Source organism: Cervus canadensis, chromosome 22 (assembly GCF_019320065.1).
Source record: "Cervus canadensis isolate Bull #8, Minnesota chromosome 22, ASM1932006v1, whole genome shotgun sequence".
NCBI classification, from domain to species: Eukaryota; Metazoa; Chordata; class Mammalia; order Artiodactyla; family Cervidae; genus Cervus; species Cervus canadensis.
Genome location: NC_057407.1, coordinates 31153202 through 31181051, shown reverse-complemented (window position 1 = coordinate 31181051; position 27850 = coordinate 31153202). Strand labels below are relative to the sequence as shown.

The window sequence follows — 27850 nt, the reverse complement described above, 5'->3', positions numbered from 1 at the left end:
TTACAATATGAATAGCAAAATCTCACCAGAGATAATGATAAATGCAGCTAAAACGTGTGTATGTAAACTTCAGGCTTCAGTATCTGCCATATAAAATCTACTTATTCTCCTTATAAAGATAATTACAAAGCCTCAAATTAATAGTTATTATTTACAAAGTTGTTTCCTGTTTACAGGCAGTTCAACACAAAATTCTTCCTCTCCCACAATGGAAGGCAATTTAGTGATTAATAGTGCGAAACTCAAACTCAGGTTCTCGAACTTCAAATTCCATGTTCTCTCTTCCACTGTATCACACACACACAAAATAATAAATGAACATTTTCTAGCTAGCTGGACCAACAAAGTTTAGTTCTTATATTCTTAGCATCAGTACTATTCTTTTAGCAAAGTTCTTTGAGTTTCTGAGAAAGAGTAATATTTTCTTTTTACATTTCAAAATCAGAGTAAAATACACTGTCAAAATAAAGCATCTTGTTTTTCCAAAATGTGTCTTTTTTTCATATTTGACTGAAAGCTTCTTAACGGCAGGATCTCTTCACATACATGACATTCAATATATAATTTATATATACATATACATATATGTGTGTATATATATAATTTATATATACATATACATATATGTGTGTATATATATAATTTATATATACATATACATATATGTGTGTATATATATATAAAACCATCATGGACTTCAGAATATTAGTGGCATACTAGTACACTGCCCCTTGTTGAGCTCATTGCTTTCCAAATCCCAAACACCCACATACTCCCCCTCAACCCTATTCCCTCACTGACAATCTCAGAGTGATACTGTAATTAAAAGTTTTTACACATTTTAAAAAATAAGCAAAGTAGGATCCAGTATTAAGGACACTCAAATACTATTGACCAAATACTTAAACAGTAATAAACTATTTTAATACTAGTTATGTCTATTCCTTCAGCTAAATTTCCTTCACATAGACAGCAGTGTTTTCTCTCAAATTAAAATTAACCATAAAACATGAGAATCTTCCAACTTCCTGCTTAATCGTGGTTGTAGACAAAAATGTTTTGGCTAATTTTCCCTAGAAAAGTAGTTAAAATGGGTAGTCAATTATTAACACTGTATTTGTGGGTAAATGTTAATACTGCTTTAGAAAGAAAAATGTATTATGTTTGCATAAACAAAATAAGTTTACAATTAAGACATTTTCAGAAGCTTTTAAAGTCATTTTACCAAGTGTCCAATAGATGGCACTAAGATGTTATACAACTCTCGCTCAAGTGAACAGTTTTAAAATACAAACACTTCCTGTAAATCAAAGTACCCACTGGAAACAATTATCATAATTTTGACAACTGCATTGAAGATCTCTTCATAAAGTTTGTACTTTTCAATCTTTTACGTAAATGTGAGACTATAAAGCTAGTTTACTCAACAGCAGAATTGAAAGACACTTAAGGTAAACAATGATGACAGCAAATGCTAATAAAACTGTGTACACAGTGCTACAGAGAAAATAATAAATTGTATGCCAGGGAATCGAGCATAAACATGCGAACACGTAATTTGAGGTGGGTCTTTAAAAGAAGGTATAAAAATGAACCAGGTAAATCCAAAATGAATGCTCCGTACGACTCTATGAAAGGTCTGCTTTCTGTTATTCTTCCACTACACGTAAGCACACAAGACAGTTTATTCTAACTCCTGAAAACATTAACAATTTTTCTAATAAAAAATTATCACTAGCTAAATTAAGACATGTACTAAGAACAAAAAAAGAGCAAAAATGAACACTACTAACTCTCAATGAAAAATATGAACCAGAATCCCGAAATTGGGAGAATGGGGAAAGGTATTTATTTATTAGTAAAGGTGCACTGTAAAACAATTAAGTAGAAAAATATTTTGGGTTACTTAAAATGCATTCAGTTTATTCTGCATTACCTATATGTTACTTGTCTACATCATAAGATGAAAACTAAGATTACATAAGGAACTGGAAGAAAAAAACTTATTAAGGATATGATTAGTGTGCATTTTGTTAAGCAAACCCCCCAAAAACTATGTCTAAAGTATCTAATAAAACACTAGTTACATATAAGGTAGTATGGCTTTAAAAAAACCCAATACTGGCTAACCCTCTGGGACACTGTGCCCAGGTTGAATTTACCTCTTTAAAGTCTTCACCGCCTCTTCTGGCAAACAGGGATTCTGAAAACACACTTCTTAAGTAACTATCATTAGCGCTGATACATAATGCATATAAACCACTTGAAAGTGAAAGTCACTCAGTCGTGTCAAACTCTTTGCGAACCATGGACTATATACAGTACACGGAATTCTCCAGGCCAGAATACTGGAATGGTAGCCAGTCCCTTCTCCAAGGGATCTTCCCAAGCCAGGGATCGAACCCAGGCCTCCCCCACTGCAGGATGATTCTTTACCAGCTGAGCCACAAGGGAAGCCCAAGCATATGGGAGTGGGTAGCCTATCCCTTCTCCAGGGGATCTTTCTGACCCAGGAATCAAACTGGGGCATCCTGCATTGCAGGCAGTCTTTACCAGCTGAGCTATGAGAGAAGCCCATAAATCACTCAGGGCCTGAAATACTTAATGAAGTGTTCAATAAATCTTAGTTCCTATCATTATCCCAATTTCATCTGATATTTACTGTAGATTTTGAGAAGGCACAAACTCTCCAGAGACCAACTATGGTGAAACAAAACAAAAAATGTTTTTAAAAATATTCCTTTTAATTCCAAAAAGTAACTAAATCTGATGAAACAGGATCACACGTTTTACATTACGTATACACCTTAATTTGCCTGCAATCTGTCTCCATCTACTGACTTAAAAAAAAAAATCAAATCTTATGTACCTAAAAGCTATGGGAATTCAAATATCAAGAATGCTGTTGGGATGGGGAACACATGTAAATCCATGGCTGATTCATGTCAATGTATGGCAAAAACCACTACAATATTGTAAAGTAATTAGCCTCCAACTAATAAAAATAAATGAAAATGAATGCTGTTGAACAGAGAAAGACATCTAAGCATAAATTAGAAACTGTAAACACCAGGCTCTAAAGTTAGAATTTCCTGTCTTGTATTTTAACCTGAGAAAGATTCTAAGTGACTAAAATTAATATTTTTAAATTTATCTGTTTAAATGTTTGATCATCAAGATGTGCCAATACTCTGGACATACACCAAGATATTCAGCTGGAAAGAAAGCACCCATCAAAAAAAAAAAAAAATCTTTCTTACTTCTACATAATATAATTATATGTATGTTATATAGTTATATACTGGGCTTCCCTGGTGGCTCAGCTGGTCAAGAATCCGCCTGCAATGTGGGAGACCTGGGTTCGATCCCTGGATTCGGAGATCCCCTGGAGAAGGGAAAGGCTACCCACTCCAGTATTCTGGCCTGGAGAATTTCATGGACTGTATGGTCTGTGGGGTCACAAAGAGTCAGACACAACTGAGCGACTTTCACATGTTAGATAAGCAATGTTCCTCATAAAAAAAAAGATAAAGGAAATTAAAACACAGAGACCATTAAAGCAAAAGGCTAAAGAGCTAACCATAAAATCAGACGTCTGATTTAAAAAATGCTAAAACACCCAATAACTTTTATGCATAAAGGTACAGTTTTTACTACATCTTTATTTTCTATTAATGACCGTATTTATACTGTCTTAGTTAACAGAATTACTATCTAAGTGGAAATTAACAAGTATCTCTTAGATATCAAAGATTAAATGTACTGAGTTTTGTTTACTCTAAAGTCCTACCGAAGTTAGAAATCACCAGTGGATTTTGGTGGAATGCAAACTAGTACAGCCACTATGGACAACAGTGTGGAGATTCCTTACAAAACTGGAAATAGAACTGCCATATGACCCAACAATCCCACTGCTGGGCATACACACCGAGGAAACCAGAACTGAAAGAGACACGCGTACCCCAAAGTTCATCGCAGCACTGTTTATAATAGCCAGGACATGGAAGCAACCTAGATGTCCATCGGCAGACAAATGGATAAGAAAGCTGTGGTACATATACACAATGGAATATTACTCCGCCATTTTTTAATACATTTAAATCAGTTCTAATGAGGTGGATGAAACTGGAGCCTATTATACAGAGTGAATTAAGCCAGAAAGAAAAACACCAATATAGTATACTAACACATGTTATGTGGAATTTAGAAGATGGTAACGATAACCATATATGCGAGACAGCAAAGGAGACACAGATACATAGAACAGTCTTCTGGATTCTGTGGGAGAAGGCAAGGGTGGGATGATCTGAGAGAATAGCATTGGAACATGTATATTACCATATATGAAACAGATCGCCAGTCCAGGTTGGATGCATGAGACAAGTGCTCGGGGCTGGTGCACTGGGATGACCCTGAGGGATGGGATGGAAAGGGAGCTGGGAGGGGGGCTCAGGATGGGGAACACATGTACACCCACGGCTGATTCATGTCAATGTATGGCAAAAACCACTACAATATTGTAAAGTAATTAGCCTCCAACTAAAATAAATAAATTAAAAAAAAAAACACACAAAATCACCAGTGGAATCTTGTGATACAATCTTACTTAAAGCAATATGTTCTTTCTGGATCAGGCTTTAACATCTGTATAAACATATACATGTCATAAATATTCATGTGCATATATTTTATACCTCAAATGTTAGAAATTGGGATTTATTGAAAACAGCATTATAAGTTAAGAAAAAGAAGAATTTGGCCCTTTCAATAATGATAAATAACCATAAACTAGTATCTACGTCATTCCCCACCCTAAAAGAAATTGGCAGCAACTGACAACACTTTTAACCAGTTAATCACTTTCTACAGTGCCTGAATTACTTTACTTGCTTCAAATAAAAATGTTACGAAAAATTCATTAGGTTTCTGTTATTTCCTCTCTTTCATTTATAAGATTTTATTAAAGACAGCATGACATCAAACCCTATTACCACCACACAAGCAAGGGAAGGCAGTCAGAGGAGTAAGGAGGGAAGGCTACTAAGCAATCCTGAGTCTCAACAAGTTATGCTAAAAAAGGTAATACAGAAAAACTAAATAAATTTCTTCCAATAGATTCAATATGCTCAACAAATACTGACACAAATAATGAACATAAAATGCAATAACTCTATTTTCCCCAAGAGGAACAGGTACACCAGCAAGCAGTAATAGGTAAAAGGAGTAAAAGAATCAAGTAACGAAAGGCTAGAATCCATTCTCTCATCCTTGAATAACCTTAAGCTAACTATAAAGCAAACAATATAAAATCAGAAAAGGAGTAAATGTTTTACATCTACAATCCAGATTTTAAAGTACTGAAAATCTTGTATATAGACCTTTAAAAAAATACGAAGAGGCAAACCCTCAGGTGCAGAAACTCACAGGGTACCTGCACTGGTGCAGACAAGCATACAAACAAGTCATTCGGTGCAAGAGGGAGGGGACACATGTGTACCCATGGCTGATTCATACTGATGGACAGCAGAAACCAGCAAATCATGGTAAAGTAATCATCCTCCAATTAAAAAAATAAATTTTAAAAAAGAAAAAAAACAATCATTTCAAAGTTTTCAGGACTAAGTGAACTCTAATTATGTACATTAAAATAATTTTAAAAAAATAACTTCACAGAAGAAATTTTATAGTCAGGCCATCATGCCAAAAGATAAGCACTCCTCAGTTACAACTGACACCTTAGCAGTGATATAACAAAGATTTCTAGGTATCAAATGGTTGTGCACTTTGCCTAGATGCCCTCATAAATACACAGCCATGCCCTTTCAGTCAACTACCCACAGCAAGAGAGCTTACTGCTAATTTAAGAGAGGTCTTAGGTCTTAACAGATTGTCAAAAGCAGAGGAAGACTTAAGTAATTAATTTACATTCATTACTCTTCCACTTTAGTAATTAGAAGGATATAAAATGATCTTTTATAAACTACAAGAAATATAAGTTATATTCTCTCGCCCTCTCAAAATCTCTCTTGTGTACCATTCATTATAGGAAAAGAACTACTGGCTACAAACTGTTTCTAAATTATATTCACAGTTATCTATGGTAGGAAGCAGATTTTCATAAACGGCCTGCTTTGAGTAATCCCAGATACTCTTGTTCATTATAATCCCACACTTAAGGCATAAAATGTCTTTTAATTGACCATTCATTGATGTCTCCAATTTCAGTAATTTTTAATTTTCGGTGTTTCTCACCTAAGAAACTTTAACTTCAGTTCTGTAGAATGGCTATAGTCCATCTTCTATAAAATGTTAAAAGTTCAAAAGTAATTTTAAAAGGACAAGAAAATATGACTAAAAATTTTTTAAAAGTAACCTTGAGCATTCAACCATGTAAATTCTACCACGCCCATTAAACAAAGTATAGATACAGAAACATGCTTTTTTTATTCCCTTCACTCATTCAATCAGTATCTGTTTGTCTGATAACCTATTATATTCAGGCACTCACTCTTCTAGGCCTTGGATGGAAAAGATAGCCACCCTTGGCGTTCTTACAGTTCAGAAAATCCGGCCAACAAGTAAATGGGTAATTTCCGCTTAAAAGAGGAAAAATTTATATACTGACAATACTAGTTTTAGAAAATAATCTTTTCATGTCAAAATAATTTGAAGCATTTACTATAGAGCTTTCACTAATTAAAAACAAAAACAGCAAAACGAACTTACCAATAAGAAAACCACTGAAAAAAAAAAAAAGAAAACCACTGAAAGATAAGAAAAAACAAAAAAGATATGAAAGAAACCAATTCATAAAAGAGTCATTAAAGACATGCATGCTCCATTTCACTTGCAATCAAAGAGGCACAAATTCACGGACATACCCACAAAAATACTGAAAAAATAAACAGCATTTACAAATAACACAGAAGCATAAATGAAAAGTATTTTGTGAGGTCAATCTGGCAATATTAACAAAAATTTTAAGTGTGCATACATGATAACCTAGTAATTTTTTCTACAAAATAAAAAAAGAAACAATAAATTTATATATAAATTCAACATACACCATTCATCATACACAAAAATGTATGTACAAGGAGGCCACTACAAGCACTTTTAACAGCCAAAAAATAAATGCCCACCAAGGGAACAGAAAAAATGAACTACATAATCTGTTAATAACAGAAAATAATGCAGCCATTTCAAATAAAGACAAACAGAACACACAGATCTAACTGTACTGACATAAAAGTTTCAAAGCTCTTCTAGAAGTAAAACACAACTAGCATACAGTATGATCCTACTGTCTTTTCTTCACATACTCCTAGGACAACTGAGGATATTTTTAAAATTATGAACACACTATTGTAACTTTTTTAATTTAAAAGATGATCTATTACATAGAGCAGAAGTATACTGGCAAAGACAAACCGTCCGACTAGGTGAAAAAGATGCTGGTTTTACTCACCACTGAGGAAAACAATTTTTAGAGCAACAACTAATCAGTGTATATTCAAACACAAAAGTAAAACTGAAAAATATTACAAAGATGTCTCAATGCACCACATATCAATTTATTATGATATAGATAAAAATGGGTATTAAAAATGAAAAATACTAATGGATCACTGATTAAGACTTGGATTCTGCTTAAGAAAAATAATTTGTAAACTGCCATTTTGAAATATCAAAGTAAAAATTATATTTACGTATGCTTAGGCATTTAATGACTGTTCAAGTCATTTTCAGAGGTAGATCAATTACCTATTCAACAAATTATGGTGTGTGTGTGTATAAAATACCTTGGAGAAGGAAATGGGTACCCACTCCAGCACCTACTTAACAAATTAAGAAATGAGAAATATTTAATACCTACATAGCTGTGTTTCATCCAATTTCATGTGTAAGAATTGAAAATGGTATTACTAATTTAGAATCACAAGTAGCTTCACATTCACAAAGCAGCGGTATAATTTGACCTGTTTGACCATAACTCTTAATTTTAAATAAGCCATAACTTACTGAAATAAAAGATGAGTTCCCATAATGTCTAAGTACTATCAACCTCTGCACTATTTATAAACATCCCCAAGATGTATTCTTAACCACATTCAATAGTAAGCCTTATGTAACATACTTCCAGTACATAGCATGTGGCTTCATCTTGTATATGCTTTAAAAAATTAGTAAGTAAATATATGCATACAGTTAAATAATTTTCACTAACAAGGTACACAGTGAAAACAAGTCTCCCTCCAATCCCAAACCCCTAAGAGCAGCTTTAATTTCTCCCAAAAGTATTTCAGCAACATACCCAAAACCAAAGTTTAAGAATTTGATAACTGAAGTCAAACTGCTAAGCAGTGAAACAAGATATAAAATAAAGGTTTAAGTGAATTATACTATCTTGTCGCAAATCCCACGTGATTAAATATCTGAAGAAAAAATGGAGGCCATTCATGCTACCTAAAAATACAAATGAAATCCCGTCAAAACTGTCCCTAAATATAAATTCATGGCTACCATACCCACAATTCACTAAATTAGGTATTGTCATTCCACACTCCAAATTATGCCAATTTAAACACGGAACAATTCAACGTCAAAAATATTTCTTGCCTTCACTAAAGGGAGCCCTAAAAATACAAAGTCCTGAAAAGGAAGCATTTAAAATAACAGACTATGACACACAATTTAAAAGTCAGCTTCATTTTTAGTGGAGAGTAACTTTTCAGTGCAATGTTTTATAAGAGGCTAAAATGGTTCCTTACTAGAGGGAAAAGAGGAACTCTTACAAAAATATTTTTAATTAAAAAGTAGAATCTAAGTAGAATCCTTTCATAAACTACTTTTAATTTTAAAAGAAATGTTACTTACCTCAATGACAGACAGGTTCCAAAGTATAAAGATTTATAATATCAAATATAAAATGAATAGAAAAAATTTTAAATACCTGATGTTTCCACTGTCACACATATTTGAAGTCTAAATGCCACTGAACCATATAAAGGTGGTTCAAGTTAAAAAAAAAGCTGTCAAAATTTTAAACACTTGTAAAATGGAACTCAATAACATCTATCTATCTATCTATATATCATGAGACATAGAGATCATTCAAATGAATAACCAGTTATCAAACAACTAGACACTTCAAAACTTACAGGAAAAAATGTTTAATGATCTGCTAAAAATTAAACCTTTAAAGTAGAATTAAATGCATACCCATTAAATCCAGTGACAATTTTCAGTATTCTTTCCTTCATTTCATCAAAGGGAATATATTCAACATTAGGGTTGGGAGGACCTCTTGGTTCAGGAGCTGAAGTTCTGAAATCATCCATCACCTTCTCCAGTTTGAAAATAAAATAGCCTTTAAACTGTGACCACTGAATCCTGTAAGTAAAAAATTAAAAAATATATATATAACACCATGTAGAGTCACAAGTCTTGGACAAAAAGCACATATACAGAATACATCACAACACTAATACTAACGAAATTAAGATCAGGAAAAGTAGTTGCGAGAATGACTCTGTTCAGCAGCCTGCACCATGCCTGATCAATCTAATTCAGAAGCTCCTCCTTGGTTCCATCCAATTCTCCCAAACTTCGTATCCAAACAAAACCTAAATCAGATTAAAATCTTCAAAATTAATTACTGGTATTTCTAGTAATTGAAAGCTTATTGTTTAAGTCCCACTTTCCACATTTTAAAAACATTACTTTGACTCCATCTCTTACAACAAACCAGGTAGGTGTTACTGTCCCCACTTAAAATAAGTTATTAGAAACTGTCCCAACCTTAAATTTACAATTGTAAGTGGACAAATCAGAATGACTCCCAAACCCTAAGCTCTTAACATCCAGGGTATAAATAACGCTTATGTGTGTGTGCTCAGTCGCTCAGCTGTGTCCAACTCTGTGACCCCATGGACTGTAGACTATCAGTATCTTCTGTCCATGGGATTATCCAGACAAGAATACTGGTGTGGGTTGCCATTTCTTCCTCCAAGGGATCTTTCCAACTCAGGGATTGAACCCACATTTCCTGCACCAGCAGGTGGATTCTTTACCACTGAGTTACCTTGAAAGCCCCCTATAATGCTTATATAGACTAGTAAATTTTCTTGTCTTGTTATCTGCTAAATAGTAAAATAAACTTCAGTTTCTCCAAGTTCTTTTGCTTTCAACTAAAATTTTTTTATCTTATCATTTAAAAGGCATATAACACATGTTCTATACAAGACATATCTGTCAAAGTAAAAAGTTCATTAATATCTGTATGTAACTGTCACATCTGTTCATGAAAACATAAACATCTTTTTATTCCTGTCCCCTCACATTTTACCACTAATGTAAGGAAATTTTGTGACAAAATCTGTCTGAATAACCTAAATTCTAAGAGATACAAGGGTCAGGAACGCCAACCATTCCTCCAAACACTGTAACCATTAGTGGCAGCAGATAGATCTCATCCATAGGAGACTACCTAAGCAAGCTAAGACTGCTAGTCTGCGATCACTCTTCCACCCGGTTCAGCAACCCTACAAACTAAGCCAGCAGCTCTCAAAGTGTGGCCCCAAGAGGCCAAAGCTATTTTCGTTAAGAGTAGAGTTGACTTTTTCACGGAGCTGACATTTGCAATGACAGTAGGTGCAGAAGCAGCAGGGGGTAAAACGGCCTACACTTCAGCACAAATCAAGGCGGCAGCTACCAAACCACACTGGCCGTAGCTGTTACCTTCTTCATCAACACACAGTCACAACTAAAAAAAGTAAAAAACTATTTGACTGGACAGGTCAACAAAGCAAATTGACTAACTTAATTAAATCTCAGTCTTTTGAGTACACATACGTCTTCTTAACATCCCAGTGGCACTAGAACCAGCCTGGCAGCGCAATAGACACAGAGATGCAGCTTTGATCCCTGGGTTGGGAAGTTTCCCTGGAGGGCGTGGCAACCCACTGCTGTATTCTTGCCTGCAGAATCCCATGGACAGAGGAGCCTGGTGGGCTACCGTCCACAGGGCTGCAAGAGTTGGACACGACTGAGCGACTTAGCCCAGCACAGACAACAACATGAAAAACATACATAAAGGACTCCTGCTGCCCAGCGAAACACTGCAGACAGCTCAAGTAGCAGAAAGTTAAATACTGGTGCCAGCTGAGTGAGCTATTCTACATAGAAAGCCTTTTTTACTTGAAAGGAATGTCAAATAAATAATGCTTATTAAAAACCAAAAGAAACCAGCAGACATATCCTCAAAAAAAATCAAGAAAAGTCAACTGAAATATTCGTGACCATTGATAAAATTTCAACTTCAAAATAAAAAATTTGAAGTCTAGAAAATGTGAGCTTCACTGTGGACTTGAAAGGTTCCTGATACATTCCCAAGACATTTCAAAACCTACCACTGTCAATATGAAAGATACTGTGACACCCTCCCACAAAACTACAGGCAACAAAAGAAATAATCTGAACTATATTAAAATAAAAAACTTGTGTAGCAAAGGACACTATCAGCAAAGAGGCAAAGAGTGAAGAGTCAACCCACAGAATGGGAGAAACTATATGCAAATCATCTTTCTGATAAGGTGTTAATATCCAGGGCATAACAATAAAACAGAACTCCACATCCATTAGATCCTATCCAACAAAAACCACAACAAATCCAACCGGCACCCCACCCCCACACACCACACACATAATAAAGATAACTACTGCCTGGCAAGTATGTAAAGAAACTGAAACCTATGTGGTACTGCCTGTGGGAATGTAGAACAGTGGAGTCACTGTGGAAAAGATGCTTTAAAAGAATCAAACAGTTACTATATGATCCAGCAAATCCATTTTCAAAAGATATAAAAAGATGCAAAAGATATAAAAACAGAAAGTCAGATGAAACACACACAATGGTAGAAACTACTTAAATGTTTATCAACAGATGAAGAGATAAACAAAATGTGGTGTATATACACACACATACATACAATGAGCTACAAAAGAGGAAGAAAAATTCTGACATACTAAAACAATGATTAATCTTGAACACATCACACTAAGCAAAATAAGCCAGACACAAAAGAAGTAGTATTCTGATTCCACTTTTATGAGGTATCTAGAATAGTTAAAGTGACAGCAGAAAGGCATATGCCAGGGCCTTAGAGAAGGGATGGTCGACATGTTATTGTTTAAGGGGTACAGTTTCAGGAGACAGACTGCCAATAAGGGCATGAAAAGATGTGTATTAAGGAAATGCACATCAAAACCAGAAGATGCCATTCCATACCCACTGAAACTGTTACATTAAAAAGGATGTATTCAATAACAAGTGTTGGGGAGGATGGAGGACAAGTGGACACCTACATACTGCTGATGGGAATGCAAAATGGTGTGCAGCCATTCTGGAAAAGAGCTTGACTTGGCAGTTCAGTTACTCAAAAAGTTAGAGTGTTGATGTGTGACCTCACAACTTCCTGTTAAATGGCTGGATTGGATTATTTGGTATGTAAATTTTACTCACTACTAGCGTTTTTACTAGGCAATGCCAAAGAATGCTCAAACTACTGCACAACTGCACTCATCTCACACGCTAGCAAAGTAATGCTCAAAATTCTTGAAGCCAGGCTTCAGCAATACGTGAACCGTGAAATTCGATATTCAAGCTGGTTTCAGAAAAGGCAGAGGAACCAGATATCAAACTGCCAACATCCACTGGATCATCGAAAAAGCAAGGAAGTTCCAGAAAAACATCTATCTCTGCTTTATTGACTATGCCAAAGCCTTTGTGTGGATCACAATAAACTGGGAAATTCTGGAAGAGATGGGAATACCACACCACCTGACCTGCCTCCTGAGAAATCTGTATGCAGGTCAAGAAGCAACAGTTAGAACTGGACATGGAACAATAGACTGGTTCCAAATAGGAAAAGGATTACATCAAGGCTGTATATTGTCACTTTGCTTATTTAACTTATATGCAGAGTACATCATGAGAAATGCTGGGCTGGAGGAAGCACAAGCTGGAATCAAGATTGCCAGGAGAAATATCAATAACCTCAGATATGCAGATGACACCACCCTTACAGCAGAAAGTGAAGAAGAACTAAAGAGCCTCTTGATGAAAGTGAAAGAAAGTGAAAAAGTTGGCTTAAAGCTCAACATTCAAAAAATTAAGATCATGGCATCTGGTCCCATCACTTCATGGCAAACAGATTGGGAAACAGTGGCAGGCTTTGTTTTTTTTTGGCCTCCAAAATCACTGCATGTGGTGACTGAAGCCGTGAAATTAAGACACTTACTCCTTGGCAGGAAAGCTATGACCAACCTAGACAGCATATTAAAAAGCCGAGACATTACTTTGATAACAAAGGTCTGTCTAGTCAAAGCTATGGTTTTCCCAGTAGTCATGTATGGATGTGAGAGTTGGACTATGAAGAAAGCTCAACGATGAAGAATTGATGCTTTTGAACTGTGGTGTTGGAGAAGACTCTTCAGAGTCTCTTGGACAGCAAGGAGATCCAACCAGTCCATCCCAAAGGAAATCAGTCCTGAATATTCATTGGAACGACTGATGCTGAAGCTGAAACTCCAATACTTTGGCCACCTGATGTAAAGAACTGACTCACTAGAAATGACCCTGATGCTGGGAAAGACTGAAGGTGGGAGGAGAAGGGGACAACAGAGGGTGAGATGGTTTGATGGCATCACTGACTCAATGGACATTACTTTGGGTAAACTCCGGGAGTTGGTGATGGACAGGGAGGCCCGGCGTGCTGCAGTCCATGGGGTCAGAAAGAGTTGGACACGACTGAGCGACCGAATTGAACTGAACTAAGCATTTTTAAAATTTGATCAGGGTGATTATTTAAAGCTACATGCACGATTAAGTTTTCCCTCCTTTCCCCAGAATTTTTTGGGGAAGGGGAATTTGAGGTTTAATAGGCAGATGCAGCACATTTTAATTTCTGACATGCCTAATATTAAGTTCTGAGTACTATCCAATTGTCATTGGTTACTAAAATTTATCTTTAAATTTCACTAGACTCCCTATAGTCATTTAACTAAAACTTAAGAGTTGTACACTTTTCATTTCTTAAGAATCTTTTTCATAGTTTTAATAATCATTCCCTAAGTCATAACCTGTTTCATGAATTAGAATTTCCATGTACACATTTGAAACAAACAAACAAAAAAAAACCCTGCATCTTTCCATTAATTGCTTGAAAATCCATCTATGACATCTAAACAACAGTAACACATTAATGGAAAGAGCAAGACAAAAAGTGATGGGAGACCAGGTAAAGCAAACTATGGAGAGCTTCAACAACTCGAGGTCACTAGAGCAGACAGGAACTAAGTCCCATAAAATGAAATGAATGACTAAATTTGTATTTTAAGTTTCACATGTAACAGAGTTACTCTATATATCATGTCCAACTGATACAACTCAAATTATGCCATATATAATTGAAAAAAAGAAAAAGCTTCTATTAAATGTGAAAGGTAACTTTTTAGATGCAATACAACAGATAAAAACAAAAGCAGAAACTGCTTCCCTGAAAATTATGTAATTTGAGCACAAAAACAAGCCATGAGTAAGTCAACTAAAAATTTGGCAACAAAAATAATTTTCTAATGAATGTACTCATAGAACGAGAAACTAGAAAACAAAAAAAAGTCCTTAGTTTTCAAATGAAAATAAAATTATTCTAAACAGATGGCTCATGAAACACAAACACGTTTTCAACTTTAGAATCAACTCCTCCACATAAAAATTTCCTCCGAAAATACATACTCAGAATTTTAATCTACTTTGCTCAAATTAACTCAAGAATCCACTGAAATACATTACCCATTAAGGAACTTCCCCTCTGCTTCCTTTGTTCTCATTCCCCTTCATTTTTCCCTTTATGTAGTTGCTCCTCTATGAAGGAAAATGCTTCATACCACTAAAAAATGTATTCTCCTTCCAAACACTGCACTGATCTTTTCCCTCTACAGAAACTCCTAAGTACTAGAACAAATATGTTTCCCTCAAAATTTTCAGGTTAAAGCTATTTTTCATAGCCCAAGGGTAGAAACTCCATCTCTTTATTTCCCAGCTAATTCTGGAACATTTAGTGGCCAGTAGCTACATCTTAATTTGTTGCCTCTTACAGTTCCAAATTCTATTAAGATCACTCAGTCTCACTGCTTTCCATGCAGAACCTGCGTGGGAAGCTAACCGCGGAGCACAGGAGAGCCCGGCACGACCTCCAAGGGACAGCGGATGCGGTACACTTGTAAACAGAGGGAGATACGGAAAAAATGAATGAATGAAAACAAACAGAAATTAATGAGACTTATCACTGACTCAAGATGACGGCTTTGAGTCGGGAGACTTAAAGTGGCATTAAGAATTCAGCTGTAACAATCTGACTGGAGCAAACAAAGACAAGTCAATTGAACCCGAATTTTATCAGGAGACAAAGTGTGATAAGAATTTAATCATAACGGTCTTAAAAAAAAAAAAAGAATTTAATCATAACTGACAAACACAGGTAAATCTAATCCAAATACTGAATTACATGCGTGGAAGATGGACAAAAATAACGTAATTGCTTACACAAAATCCTGACATTTTTAAGAACTTTAAAATACAAGTTACCAGCTCAGAAATCTCTACATGGAGCCCCAATCAAGAGAACATTCCTTTTGCATAATTATACTTTTATAATATATTTATCAACTAACTGAGCAAACATTAAAAATGTCAGTGGAACAGAGAGCCCAGAAATAGACCCACATAAATGGAAATTTAGCATAAGGCAAAGGACAGATTTTCCAGTTAACAGTCCGAGAAATGTCTGAGAAATGACAGACCTACTACAAAACTGTACCAGAGATTAAAAATTAAAAAATATCTGTCCCCCCTTTCTGATTATATATATAGAATACGTGCATGTACATGTTCAGTCATGTCCTGATTCTTTGTGACCCCATGGGCTGTAGCCCACCAGACCCCTCTGTCCATTGGATTTCTCCACACAGGAATACTGAAGTGGGATGCCATCTCCTCCGCCAGGGTCTCTTCCTGACCCAGGGATTGAACCCATGTTTCCTGCATTGGCAGGTGGGTACCACTGAGCCACACGGGAAGCCCCATATAGACACAGAATAGTCGCTGGGAAAAAATTTACAAAACATAAATTGAAAATTTGACATAACATGCCCAGTAATCATTACTACAGAACATTTTTAGTGTATTTTTCTCTAATATATTTTTTAAAACCTAAGTTGGGCATCCTAAATTAGTATTCCTTTGATCCCCCACCTCATTCACTGTAGTATAGTCACCACTCAAGCAGTCTCTGAAAGTAGAATTTTTAATATGTATCATATTTGACGGTACCATTATGCAATAACCACCTTAGAGAAAAAATTTAAGGTCTGCTTCCAGCCCATTACAATTAAAAAGTAATTGCATTTAATATCCCAATAGTAAACTTTGTATGGCATCTGTTTAATACCTTAGGATAGATTCCTGTAAGTGGAATCAACAAGTCAAACGTATGAAAGACAAAGAACTTTGATATTTTCAAAGGCCCCTCAGAAATGTTGTACCACTTTACAGTGATACCAGTATAGAAACACTTATTTCATTCCAGTATAACACACTTTCAGAACTCATATATTTAATAGTAGAAAAACACTATACTTTGCCTTTCACTCACTGCCAGTGAAGCAGTGTTTACTGGCCACAAGACCTTTCTTTCGGGTTTGAATAAGTCCTTTCCAATCCCTTGTCCTGTAGTTCCTCAATCTTGGCACCACTGACATTGTAAGCCTGATAATTCTTTGTCAAAGGGGTATGTCCTGTGAATGCAGAATGGTGAACAGCCTCCTTGATCTTTACCCACAAGAAGTCAGGAGCACCCAACCTTAAAATGACCCCCAAATTGTGACAGCAATAAGCATCTATAAACACTGCCAAGTGCTTTCTGGGAGACAAAAAGTATCCTCAGTTAAAAACCACTACCCACTCCACCCCTTTAAAATTGCCTTTTTCTTATTCTCACGGTATTAACAGAAAAAGTAAAATCACTAAATATAATAATACAAGTATAAAAAAACTACAGAAGTATAAAAGTAATATAACTTTTGCATTTCATTTTTTACCAAATGGTTCAAATATAAAAATTGCTGTTTTCATATAAACGTTAAAGTGACTCTAAAATATTTATGTTTTCTATTTTGAAATTATCTCGGAAATGCTATATATTTCCTTGCTCAGAAACTCATATCTGCATATGGAATGGTACCATGGCAAATAAAATTATGACACAAATTCTGAAGGTAAAGTTATTTGCCACTAAAAGTGAAGTTTTCAAATTAAGAGTGTTAAATACTAAATGATAACTGTACATACAAAGGACGCAATCAGATGGAAAAGAAAGCTTCAACAGTTAACACTAACGTTCAGATAATACCTCAACGTAAACTTGGGTTCCTTCTTTGATCACTTGTATATTCGAAACGATTCCGACATGTCTAAAGATTCAAGTTACTTTCCTCCACTCACCCATTTCTCCCTACCAATTAAAACAAAAAGTTCAAGAAACAGTCTATCTTGGTTAGCCTGATGTATGCTTAACTCTTAGCTAACCTTACTTTATCCTTTTTTGAAAAATTTTCTCAAATTTGTTAATGTATCAACATGGACCGTCCCTTCCATATAGACAGCTGAACTAAACAAATATGAACCAAAGATAGATCTCCTCTAACAGTATCATTCAAGCTAAAGACAGCCAATTTAGAACTCAGAGGGTACTAGGTTTTTTAAAAAGTTGCACTAGTTTAATGGCTGGTGGATCTATTCTCCTCCTTGCTACCGGACAGTCACACTACTCACAACATTCATCACTTCCTCCATAATCCATCGATATCAAAGCCAATTTGCCATCAAGAGAGAGGAGTCCATTCTTTCCCCGCATTTCCCAGAGCCTAGGCAGGCCCTGAGCCCTTTTTTAATTCTACCAACTGACAATGTAACATCAAGTTCAAAAGCAGTAAGAAAGCCCAGAAACAATGAAAGACAATGATCCTTAAAACAGTACGAAAAACAAGATATACAGACAATAAACAAATAGAAATAAGACAGCATAAACTATCAGATGCAAAGAGTTTAAAGACGGTATAACAGAACCAACAAAAAGGAGATGATATGTTTAGAGCCATCAAGAACAGACTTCAGGACAAAGTGGGACTAAGTATGGAAAAATGAAGTGGAAAAGTTTAGGACTTAAAGACAGAAGGAACTTAACATAGACAAATGAATTTTTCAGTCTCAGCACCACTGGTATTTCAGGCTTCAGAGCTCTGAGTTGCGGTAGGCTGTCCTGTCCACTGTAGGACGTTTGGCAACATCTGCAGCCCGCACACCTTGATGCCAGCAGCCCTCAGCACAAATGCGACAGCCAAATACCACCAAACACGTCTCTAGAGCCTGCCAAAGGAGCCCTGGGGTGGGGGCTGGGGAGAGGAGAGGCTTGGTCCCAGCTGAAAGCCACTGCAATACACAATCCCTTCTGTTGAGAATTATACTGGTTCCTCCTAAAAAACAGTAAGGTCAAGAAAATCAGAGGTGCAACACAAATTTCTCAAAAAATCTAAAGAATAAAAAGGCATGAACATGTGTCCAAACGTAATTTAAGAGACAGAGGAGGAATTCTAAAATATACACGACTCATTAAAAAAAACTCATTAGCATTAATATCTATCTCATGAATCACTTCTAATCATACAGGAAAATGTGCTATGGAGATGTGATCTAGAATATTTTTCCTCAAGTTCATTGAGAAAGCTAAGAGAAAAAAAAACAACAGGAAAAAGCCCTTCTACCTCGAATCAGAGATCAACTGATGCTGTGCAAATCAAAGGAAGAAATATTCAGCTTTTGTAAGGAGACTGAAATGAACATACATAAATGGCTTTATAATTTGTTACTGAAATATAAAATGAACTGACCTGGCAGTGGTGGCAGATTACTGTACACTTTAGTACACAAGTTTCATCTCAGAGAATCCTTTTAGAATTTGAAGGTGAAGCTCAAAGTGTCTTAACAGTGTTTGCAACACTGGCTTTTTATAGTGTTGTATGTGTCTATTTTGTGCTATTCTGTTTACAGATGGAATTAGCCATAAGCATACAGAAAAGTAAATGAAAAAAATAGCGTTCACTAATACAATGTATGTAACAAACGTTGTTGGGCTAACCAAATCTCAATACACTTATACATAAAGAAATTGGGCAATGGAAGTCAGAAGTAGGTGTGAACAGAGTAAGGGGGAGCAGGTAAAGAAACTAAATCCTGTTATTATTATGAAATCAGTAATTATTCTAAAAATTTAAAGAAAAAAGTAACACTCTAAAACTGTAACTTAGATACAGGCAGGTCAACACCCCTCCTCCTAAAAAAGCAATGGTTTTAAAGTGGTTACCTCTATGGGAATAGGAAATAAAGGAAAATCACATAGAAGATTTTTTGTTCCCTTTGTTGTACTAAATAAACTCCCTAAATCTTGTGCATGTAAAACTTCGCTAAAAGTAAAAACAACAGTGTAAAAAAAAAAATTAAAGTACTGGTGCTAGAATCTGAAAGCTTAGCTGGGTTCAAATTTTAGTTCAGCTACTTTTTCATTTGTACGACATAAGAGAGGTAACTCTAGCCTCCTTTTGTTTCCTATATCTAAAATGGAGATAAGTTATTTACTTCACAGAACTGCTGGAAGCATTACATTAGTGTAAGCAGAGTACTTATTTTAGCAAAGTGGCTGACTCCTACGAAGCACTCAACGGCTGCTCATCCTCAAGAAACTCTGGATGTGGAGAACATCTGAGCAATACTGTTGAAATACAGAGAGGGCTTTCCAGGTGTAAGACAGGACTGAGGCAACAAGAAAGGCTTCTGTTAGATCCTAAGATAGTTGGGCTTATCTTACATACGCTCACCTAAAGGATATTTAATAGAGGCAATCTCTCCAGCCTAAGAGCACTTCTAGGGGCTCTTTAACCATTACCTTCTATTAGAGAAAGGAGAAAATTTACCCAATACTCCTTCTTTATCCATTCACAAAATTATTTCTTTTTAGAAGATAAATAAATGCAGTATTTTTGCTAACAAAAATATAAATAGGAAAAAACAACTACACATCACCCAGCTTCATCTACTAGAATTTACCAGAGTATAAATTCTGACTCTACAAGACCTCCAGTTCATTGATCTTACCACCTTTTTACTGTCCCTCACCACTTTATCAGATTAAACAATAATTAATCATTAAGCATTAGCCACCTGCCCCCCAGCATACAGTTGATTCTCTAGCCACTCTCTGGCTTCACTGTACTCACAAAATCAACTTTAAAAAATGCAAATCCCACCAAATCTGTGCCTATGCAGCAGCACACATGGGCACTAACACAAAATGAAAGAAAAATGCATCACCATACTAGCTTATTTCAAGTACAATATTAATGCTATCAGATTAGTATTTTATTTTCCTAGTTTATTCACTCCCAGACACTTCTAGGTAACTATTTCATATCTCCTCTAGTGGGTCAGATGGGAAAGAATATGCCTGCAATGAGGGAGACCAGGGTTTGATCCCTGTGATAGGAAGATCCCCTGGAGAAGACAATGGCAATCCAGTCCAGAATTCTTGTCCTGAGAATTCCAAGGACAGAGGAGCCTGGCGGGCTACAGCCTATGGGATTGCAAAGAGTCAGACACCACTGGCCGACTACACTTTCACTTCTCTTTTCTCTCCTCAAACCCCCATGGAGTTCTCTCTCACTCTCACACATAACAACCTTGAATCTCCTGATTCCCACCACACTGATCCACCTACTACTAGAAGGTTCACCCACAGCTGGAATTCCCACCTGTTATAAAATAAAAGTCTCCCTGCTCTCATCTATTTACATGCAGATTCTCTATTTGTGCAAATACTCAGAGCATCACACCTATGTAATCCTCCTTTCTTTTAATCAACCATAACAACTTTTTAATCTCTGATGGATCATTTTCACTACCATACAAATACATTAACATTTCTCCCACTTCAGAATTTTTTTCTTCCTCTACTTACCCTCTGAGCTCCTCCATCATTTATTTGCTCTCCTTTGAAGGAAAACTCCTTGAAAGGGTTGTCTCCCTTCCATCATCCCTCAAACACACTTCAGATAAGCTACACCACTAAAACTAATCTGTGCTTATCAAGGTCATCAACTACCTCCATATTGCTAAAGCCAATGATCGTTTCTCACATCTCATCCTAACTGACCTACCCAGAGTATTTCACACACTTGACCACTCTTCCTTAATTACTTTCCGATACTGTTTTTTAGGACTTCCCTTATGGCCCAGCTGGTAAAGAATCCGCCTGCAATGCAGGAGACCTGGGTTCAATCCCTGAGTTGGGAAGATACCCTGGAGAAGGGAAAGGCTACCCACTCCATTATTCTGGCCTGGAGTATTCCATGAACTCTATAATCCATTGAGTAACAGAGAGTCTGACACAACTGAGTGACTTTCACTTCACTTCACTCCACTGTCTTTTAACTTGCTGATCTTTCCTAGTCACTGGCCCTTTCTGGTTTTACAAACTGCTTCATGCTGGAGTGATTGGATCACTTCTGTCTACACTTGGTAACCTTCTCCTGTCTGGAGATTTTAAATACTATCTGTCAATGCATTCATGCATCCAACCATCTGCTACACAACAAAATAGAAACTGAACTTCTAGTCTTTCCCAAAAATTGCTCCTCCCAAAGCCTTTCCCATTTCAGGTGTGAGGAAATTCCACCCTTTCAGCTGCCAAGGCAAACCGGAGTCATTTTTTATTTCCTTCTTTCCCTCACACACCACACCATTATCTTCAGGAAATCCTCCCAGTTTTACCTTCAAAATGTATTAAAAGTGTGACTAATTCTCACGACCTCCTGCTATAATAATCCATCTCTTCAAAAATATCATTATCTTCAATAATCCCTGCTTCTATCTTACTTTGTGGCCAGTGAGTGCCCAGCTGTGTCTGACTCTTTGTGACCACATGGACAGTAGCCAGTCAGGCTCCTCTGTCCATGGAATTTTCCAGGCAAGAATATGGGAGTGGGCTGCCATTTCCTTCTTCAGGGGATCTTCCTGATCCAGCAATCGAACCTGTGTCTCCTGCATTAGCAGACAGATTCTTTATCACTGAGACACCTGGGTTTTACCTAAAACCTATTTTCAGCGCTGTCGTTCATACAATTCTCTTAATGCTGACATTAAAGTCTGACAATGTCACTTCTCAACTCAAAAAACTCCACACTGGCTCCTGATTTCACTCGGAGTAAAGGATAAAAACTCCTTACCATGGTTCACATTGCCTTAAATGATTTGACCCCAACCCCCTCTGACCTCCTCTCCTTGATCAGTCTACTCCAGTCACAGTGGCCTCCTCTGTTAAGTCTGTGAAAAGGTGGAACACACTCCTTCTTAAGGGCCTTTGCACCAAAGTCTTCAGCCTGGAATGCTCTTCTACTAAGTATATGCATGGCCAACTTCCTGTCTTGCTCACATATCACCTTCAAAATGAGGCTGACTCTGACCACTTTATTTAAAATTACAACTGCCTCTCTACCCTTAAACTCTCATTTCCCTTGCCATTTTTCTTATTCTTCTACTGCCCTGACAATCCAATAACATAATACATTATGTTATTGTATCTATCTGCTCACATATTTGTTCACCAGCGCATATATCACAAGTACCAATAATACATAAAGCAAAAAGTAAGTGCTTGATAATTACTTGGTAAAAATATCCTGAAGTCTACTCTGAAATAACACTCACAAATACCTACAGTGGAAAAAAAGAAATCAGGAAGAAAAACACCACTTTCCAAGCAGATTTGGGAAGTATTACAGGTGCAACTGTTTTAGCAATAGGAGCAGAGAATGATTTCTGAACTTCAATGCATAATAGTAATAGCAGCAAACACATAATGACTAATTCAGACACTGTTCTAAGCACTTTGTACCATTCAATCCTCACAACAACCCCATGAGTTAGGTAGTATTATTTCACCCATTTTATTGTCAATAAAGCAACTAAGAAATAAAGTGACTAAACAACCTGCCCATGCTTGTATAGCTAGTTAACTAGTAGAATCAAAATTTCAACCCAGGCATTTAGGCTTCAGAATCCATACTCTTGTTAATAAGTCAATACACCTAGTAATAGGAAAAGTATAAGCAAAACCAAAACACACACACACAAAAACCTATGCAAACATGCATCTCTAAGCTACACTGTAGTGGGGAAAGATTATTAAAAAAAAAAAGTACTTGCCTTCAGGACTTCACAATATAAACAAAAAAATAGTAAAATAACCAAATACACAACGATAGAAGCAATCATGAAGTACTATAATGGACAAAGACACACCTAACCCAGGGTCAGGGAAAATTTTCCAACCCCTTAGACGATGAGCAAAAAGGGAGAAAGGTCTTATTCCAAGGAGAGGAAACAACATGGGCACAGGCACTAAGATGAGAAAGTGTGATCTACCACAGAACTATGAGTAGTTAAGAAAGCGGGAAAAAAAAAGGAACAAACTGGGGGACAAGTAAAGACATAATCACATGCATTTTAAATATCATTATAACTATCTTGGGCTTCCCTGGTGGCTCAGACAATAAAGGATCTGCCTGTAATGCAGGAGACCTGGGTTGAATCCCTGGGTTGGGAAGATCCCCTGGAGGAGGAAATAGCAACTCAGTCCAGTATTCTTGCCTGGAAAATCCCAAAGACAGAAGACCCTGGCAGGCTACAGGCCACCGGATTGCAAAGAGTCGGACATACTGAGCAACTAACACTAATAAAGATTTTAATTATGGGAAGAAGATATTTACACTGTAGCACAATCACTGCTACTAGCATAGATCAGATAGACTAGAAAGGGCAAACAAAAACTCCAGTTAGAAAACTAAAAGCCTATACAGAAATTCAGACAAGACAGGAATAATGGATAGACAATATCTAAAAAAACACAAAACCATAACCTGATGTGATATGTGAATCCTCATGTCCATTCACACTAACACTACCCTATTTCAAGTTCTCATTTCCTCTAGCTTAAATTCCTGTAACAGCCACCTAAGTGACTGCCCCAACTTCCCTGAATTAAGACTTCAGCTCCACAAGGCAAAGCTCTCTCCCTTGCCCCAAAATCATCAGTAACTTGTGAATTCTTTCTAAATGCAAAATTCTGTGTAATAGTGAGACACACTCTGATCTATGGGCTTCCCTGATAGCTCAGTTGGTAAAGAATCCGCCTGCAATACAGGAGACTCTGGTTCGATTCCTGGGTTGGGACGATCTGCTGGAGAAGGGACAGGCTACCCACTCCAGTATTCCTGGGCTTCCCTTGTGGCTCAGCGGGTAAAGAATCCGCCTGCAATGTGGGAGACCTGGGTTCGATCCCTGCATTGGGAACATCCCCTGGAGAAGAGAAAGGCTACCCACTCCAGTGGGTAGAGAATTCCATGGACTGTATATAGTCCACGGTGTCGCAAAGAGTTAAACACAACCTGAAAGTAAGCTTTCGTTTTCACCTTCTCTGATCGATCCCAAATCTATCTTCATAGTCCTGCACTTTTCCTGATTACTCCTTCGTTCACTGTTCCTTTGAGCTGGACTAAGCCTGTCTCTCACACCGTGAAGCCATTCCTAATTCTCCTTGCCAGAAGTCAACCTCTGACTCTACTGCTCCCGAAACATTTATTATTCCCTTAAAATAACTATTATATTTTGCCTCAGACCATGATCTCTAGTTTTATATCCTTACAAGATCAGGTTGGGAATCGTAGGAAGCTAAGAAACATGTAACACAATTTCTCTTTTGGGAGGGAACTGTCTTTATCATGAAAACACTTTGATACTAACTTAGCTTAGCAAAAGCTACAGCTTTAAAGTATAATTATGCATTTCAGCAATTCAGATAGGTTGTTAAGAATGTTGAATTTGTCAATAATAGAATAGGGGTTAGTGCAAACTCTACCTAAATCCTTAAAAGTCAAAAATTTCCTGCTGACAAGTCAGTCAGTTATAACCTCACAACAGTGAGATATTATTAGTCATACACGTCACCTGTATGATGAATTTGGGGGTACTGTAGATACGTATATGCTGGTTGCAGCATATACCGACAGGGACGTACACAGCATATACCAAGATACAAATACAAGGATGGACCTCCAGCTGTTTCCCTGACCACACCACCTGATCCCTTTCTAAAAGAGAATTTATCCTGGGGTAGGCCAACTGGATATTCTAGCACAGGAATGTAAAACAGGGAGGAACAGGAATTTATTGGAACTAAATCACCCCTTTATCTGGAAACTAAAAAAAAAAAGTGCCCAGCAACTTCTAGTGCTGATACCCTGAAGCACCCTACCTATCACATTGGCTTGGAGATATAGCTTAAGCTTTGATTCCAAGCACTACCTCAATATTCTTCCAATAAATCTTCCCTTCTCTTCTTGTTTCCTTTTGGGCTTACATAAAACAAAATCACTCTGTGTTGCTGCCAAGCAAAAAGTTTTTATCACATTTATTTTAAAATGTGATACTTTCAAAAAGCTAAAGATCCCTTCAAAATTAACTCTTTAATACTCCAGTTTTAAGCAGAAATCTGAGCGTTGGAAAAAAGCCTCTTCCAAATTTTCAAATTACAATTTCATTTAACATTTTGTTATTTAAATGGTGTGACACTAGTAAATTAATTTAAGCCTGCTAGTGCGTTCCCAAATGAGCCATTAACATTCAGTCTAGCAGAATACCCATAGGATTCAGAGAATTGGGGTTTAAATTTCTCTGTGTAACTCCAAAATGTCAAAGACCTGGCATGTCTTATACACAGATACTCTCCTTATGACACATCACTTTATAGCTGTTTTCTTCTTTATTAGAACTTTAACACTGACTACAGTTTGGTGAATTTTCTCTTTTTTCAGTAAAATATCGTAGGACTTCAAAATATATAAATGCTCCTGTATCAGCCCTGAAGCTTGATTCTCCTACATAAAGAAATTAGATCTGAATTTATAAATGTATGTATTTATGAATTTGAAAGACTAAAGATCATACATGTCAGCCAAACATATCTACAAAGCTTTTTTTCAATGTGAACTTTTCACCTTTTAAAAGTATAAAAAGTGTAATTGCTTGCAGTCAATGAAATTACAAATTTAGAAAAATTAAATGATGAATGGTGAAACTCATTCTGGGAGTTCAGAAATAAAAACATTCAAACTGAAAACTAAAAAGCAATGTTGATCCATTTATATTTCTTAAAGGCTACTGTCATTTCTTTTTCAAGTATGCCTGAAAATTTTGATTTCAATTCCTCAGAATACAAAGGTCTGCTCAAGTATACTATAGTTTTTTCTGATGACTATTTTTTCCTTTTTTTGGAAACTACTTATTAAATTCTTTCTTTTTTGTTTTACTGAGAGCATATAAATAGTAAGCATATTTAGGGTCATAGGATGAGGATGACGTTCACTTCTTTTATCAAAGACTGCATTGTTCAAATTGTTTTAAATAAGGTACACATCCCTCATTTTATAATTTAAAAAAAACCAAAAAACCACATTTTAAATATTCAGCCACATTTCTCAAAACCATGCCTCACATTAACACCAAATTCACTAATTTTAAAAATTAGCACATTTGGAAAACTTCATTCCAGTTATGTGTTTCTATAATTTGAAGGTTTTTATACAGTTCAATTATAAATGTTTTAAACAATCGCAAACAATTTTATCCACAAATCCTCATAGCAACCTGAACTTTAAAGACTACCTACCAAATAAAAAAAGCTATGCTTAAAGTGTTTTAAAACCTTTTCTTACTTGAAACATGCCAACACTTAAATCAGTCTACTAACATGTAAACTTAGAAGCCTTTCTTTCAAAATAATTCTTCCAACTGTCTGTACTACTGGTCCAAAACATTTAAATACATGCTTTTTCTAAACCTTCAAAGAGCTAACAACACTGTATTATTCAGATATAAATCAGGAGCAACTGTAAGACTGTTATTTTAAGAAATCTAGGACACTACTACTGTTTGAAAGAATCAATTTCTGAGATAGTTAAAACATGGGAAAAAACATGCTGATGAGAAATATTTACAGAAATTTAATTTTAAGATGTCTTTCTAGGGAGCAAAGAGATTCTAGGATTAAACCTTTATTTTCAAAAATCTGTAATTATGTCAAAATTTTGAGGACTATCTGGAATTAGTATGCTGATACATAGCAGAAAAAGTTAAAAAAAGCAAAAACTTGAAGCAATTTCTATTTTATTCCCATCTAATCTAATCAAGCTCTTCAGCACTTCATACATTATGAAGCTAGTATTATTTGACTCTAAAGTTTTCACTTCTCCAAAATTTAAAAATAGAAATGTGTATCAAACATGATAATTATTTTTGGTTGAACTCTTTGGTATTAGATTAGTCTTAAGCTTACATATAGCATATGCTGACTTAAGGGTCAACTGAAAAAAATTACTCTCTTAAAGGACTACATTTATAAGCTTCCCCAGTCCTAATTTTAAAGATGAAGTTAACACAGTTGATACGGGCAAATACAGATAGCATTGATAGTAGTGAGCAAAACATTAAATGAGGGACTTCCCTGGTGGTCCAGTGGCTGGGACTCCAAGTTTCCAATGCAGAGGGCCCAGGTTTGTCCCCTGGTCAGGGAACTAGATCCCGTATGCCACAACTAAGACCCAGCACAGCCAAACTAAATGTTTT

At 36.2% G+C, this 27850-nt stretch overlaps 1 protein-coding gene across 2 annotated transcripts in view; it reads right to left on the bottom strand.

Moving 5' to 3' along the window:
* Positions 1 to 27850, bottom strand: part of PPP4R2 (protein phosphatase 4 regulatory subunit 2) — a 50765-nt gene that overhangs the window by 6643 nt on the left and 16272 nt on the right. For both annotated transcript variants that reach the window (XM_043442558.1, XM_043442560.1), the window contains exon 3: positions 9223 to 9393. In XM_043442558.1, the coding sequence (XP_043298493.1) occupies positions 9223 to 9393 (171 nt within the window). The remainder of the gene's footprint in view (positions 1 to 9222; positions 9394 to 27850) is intronic.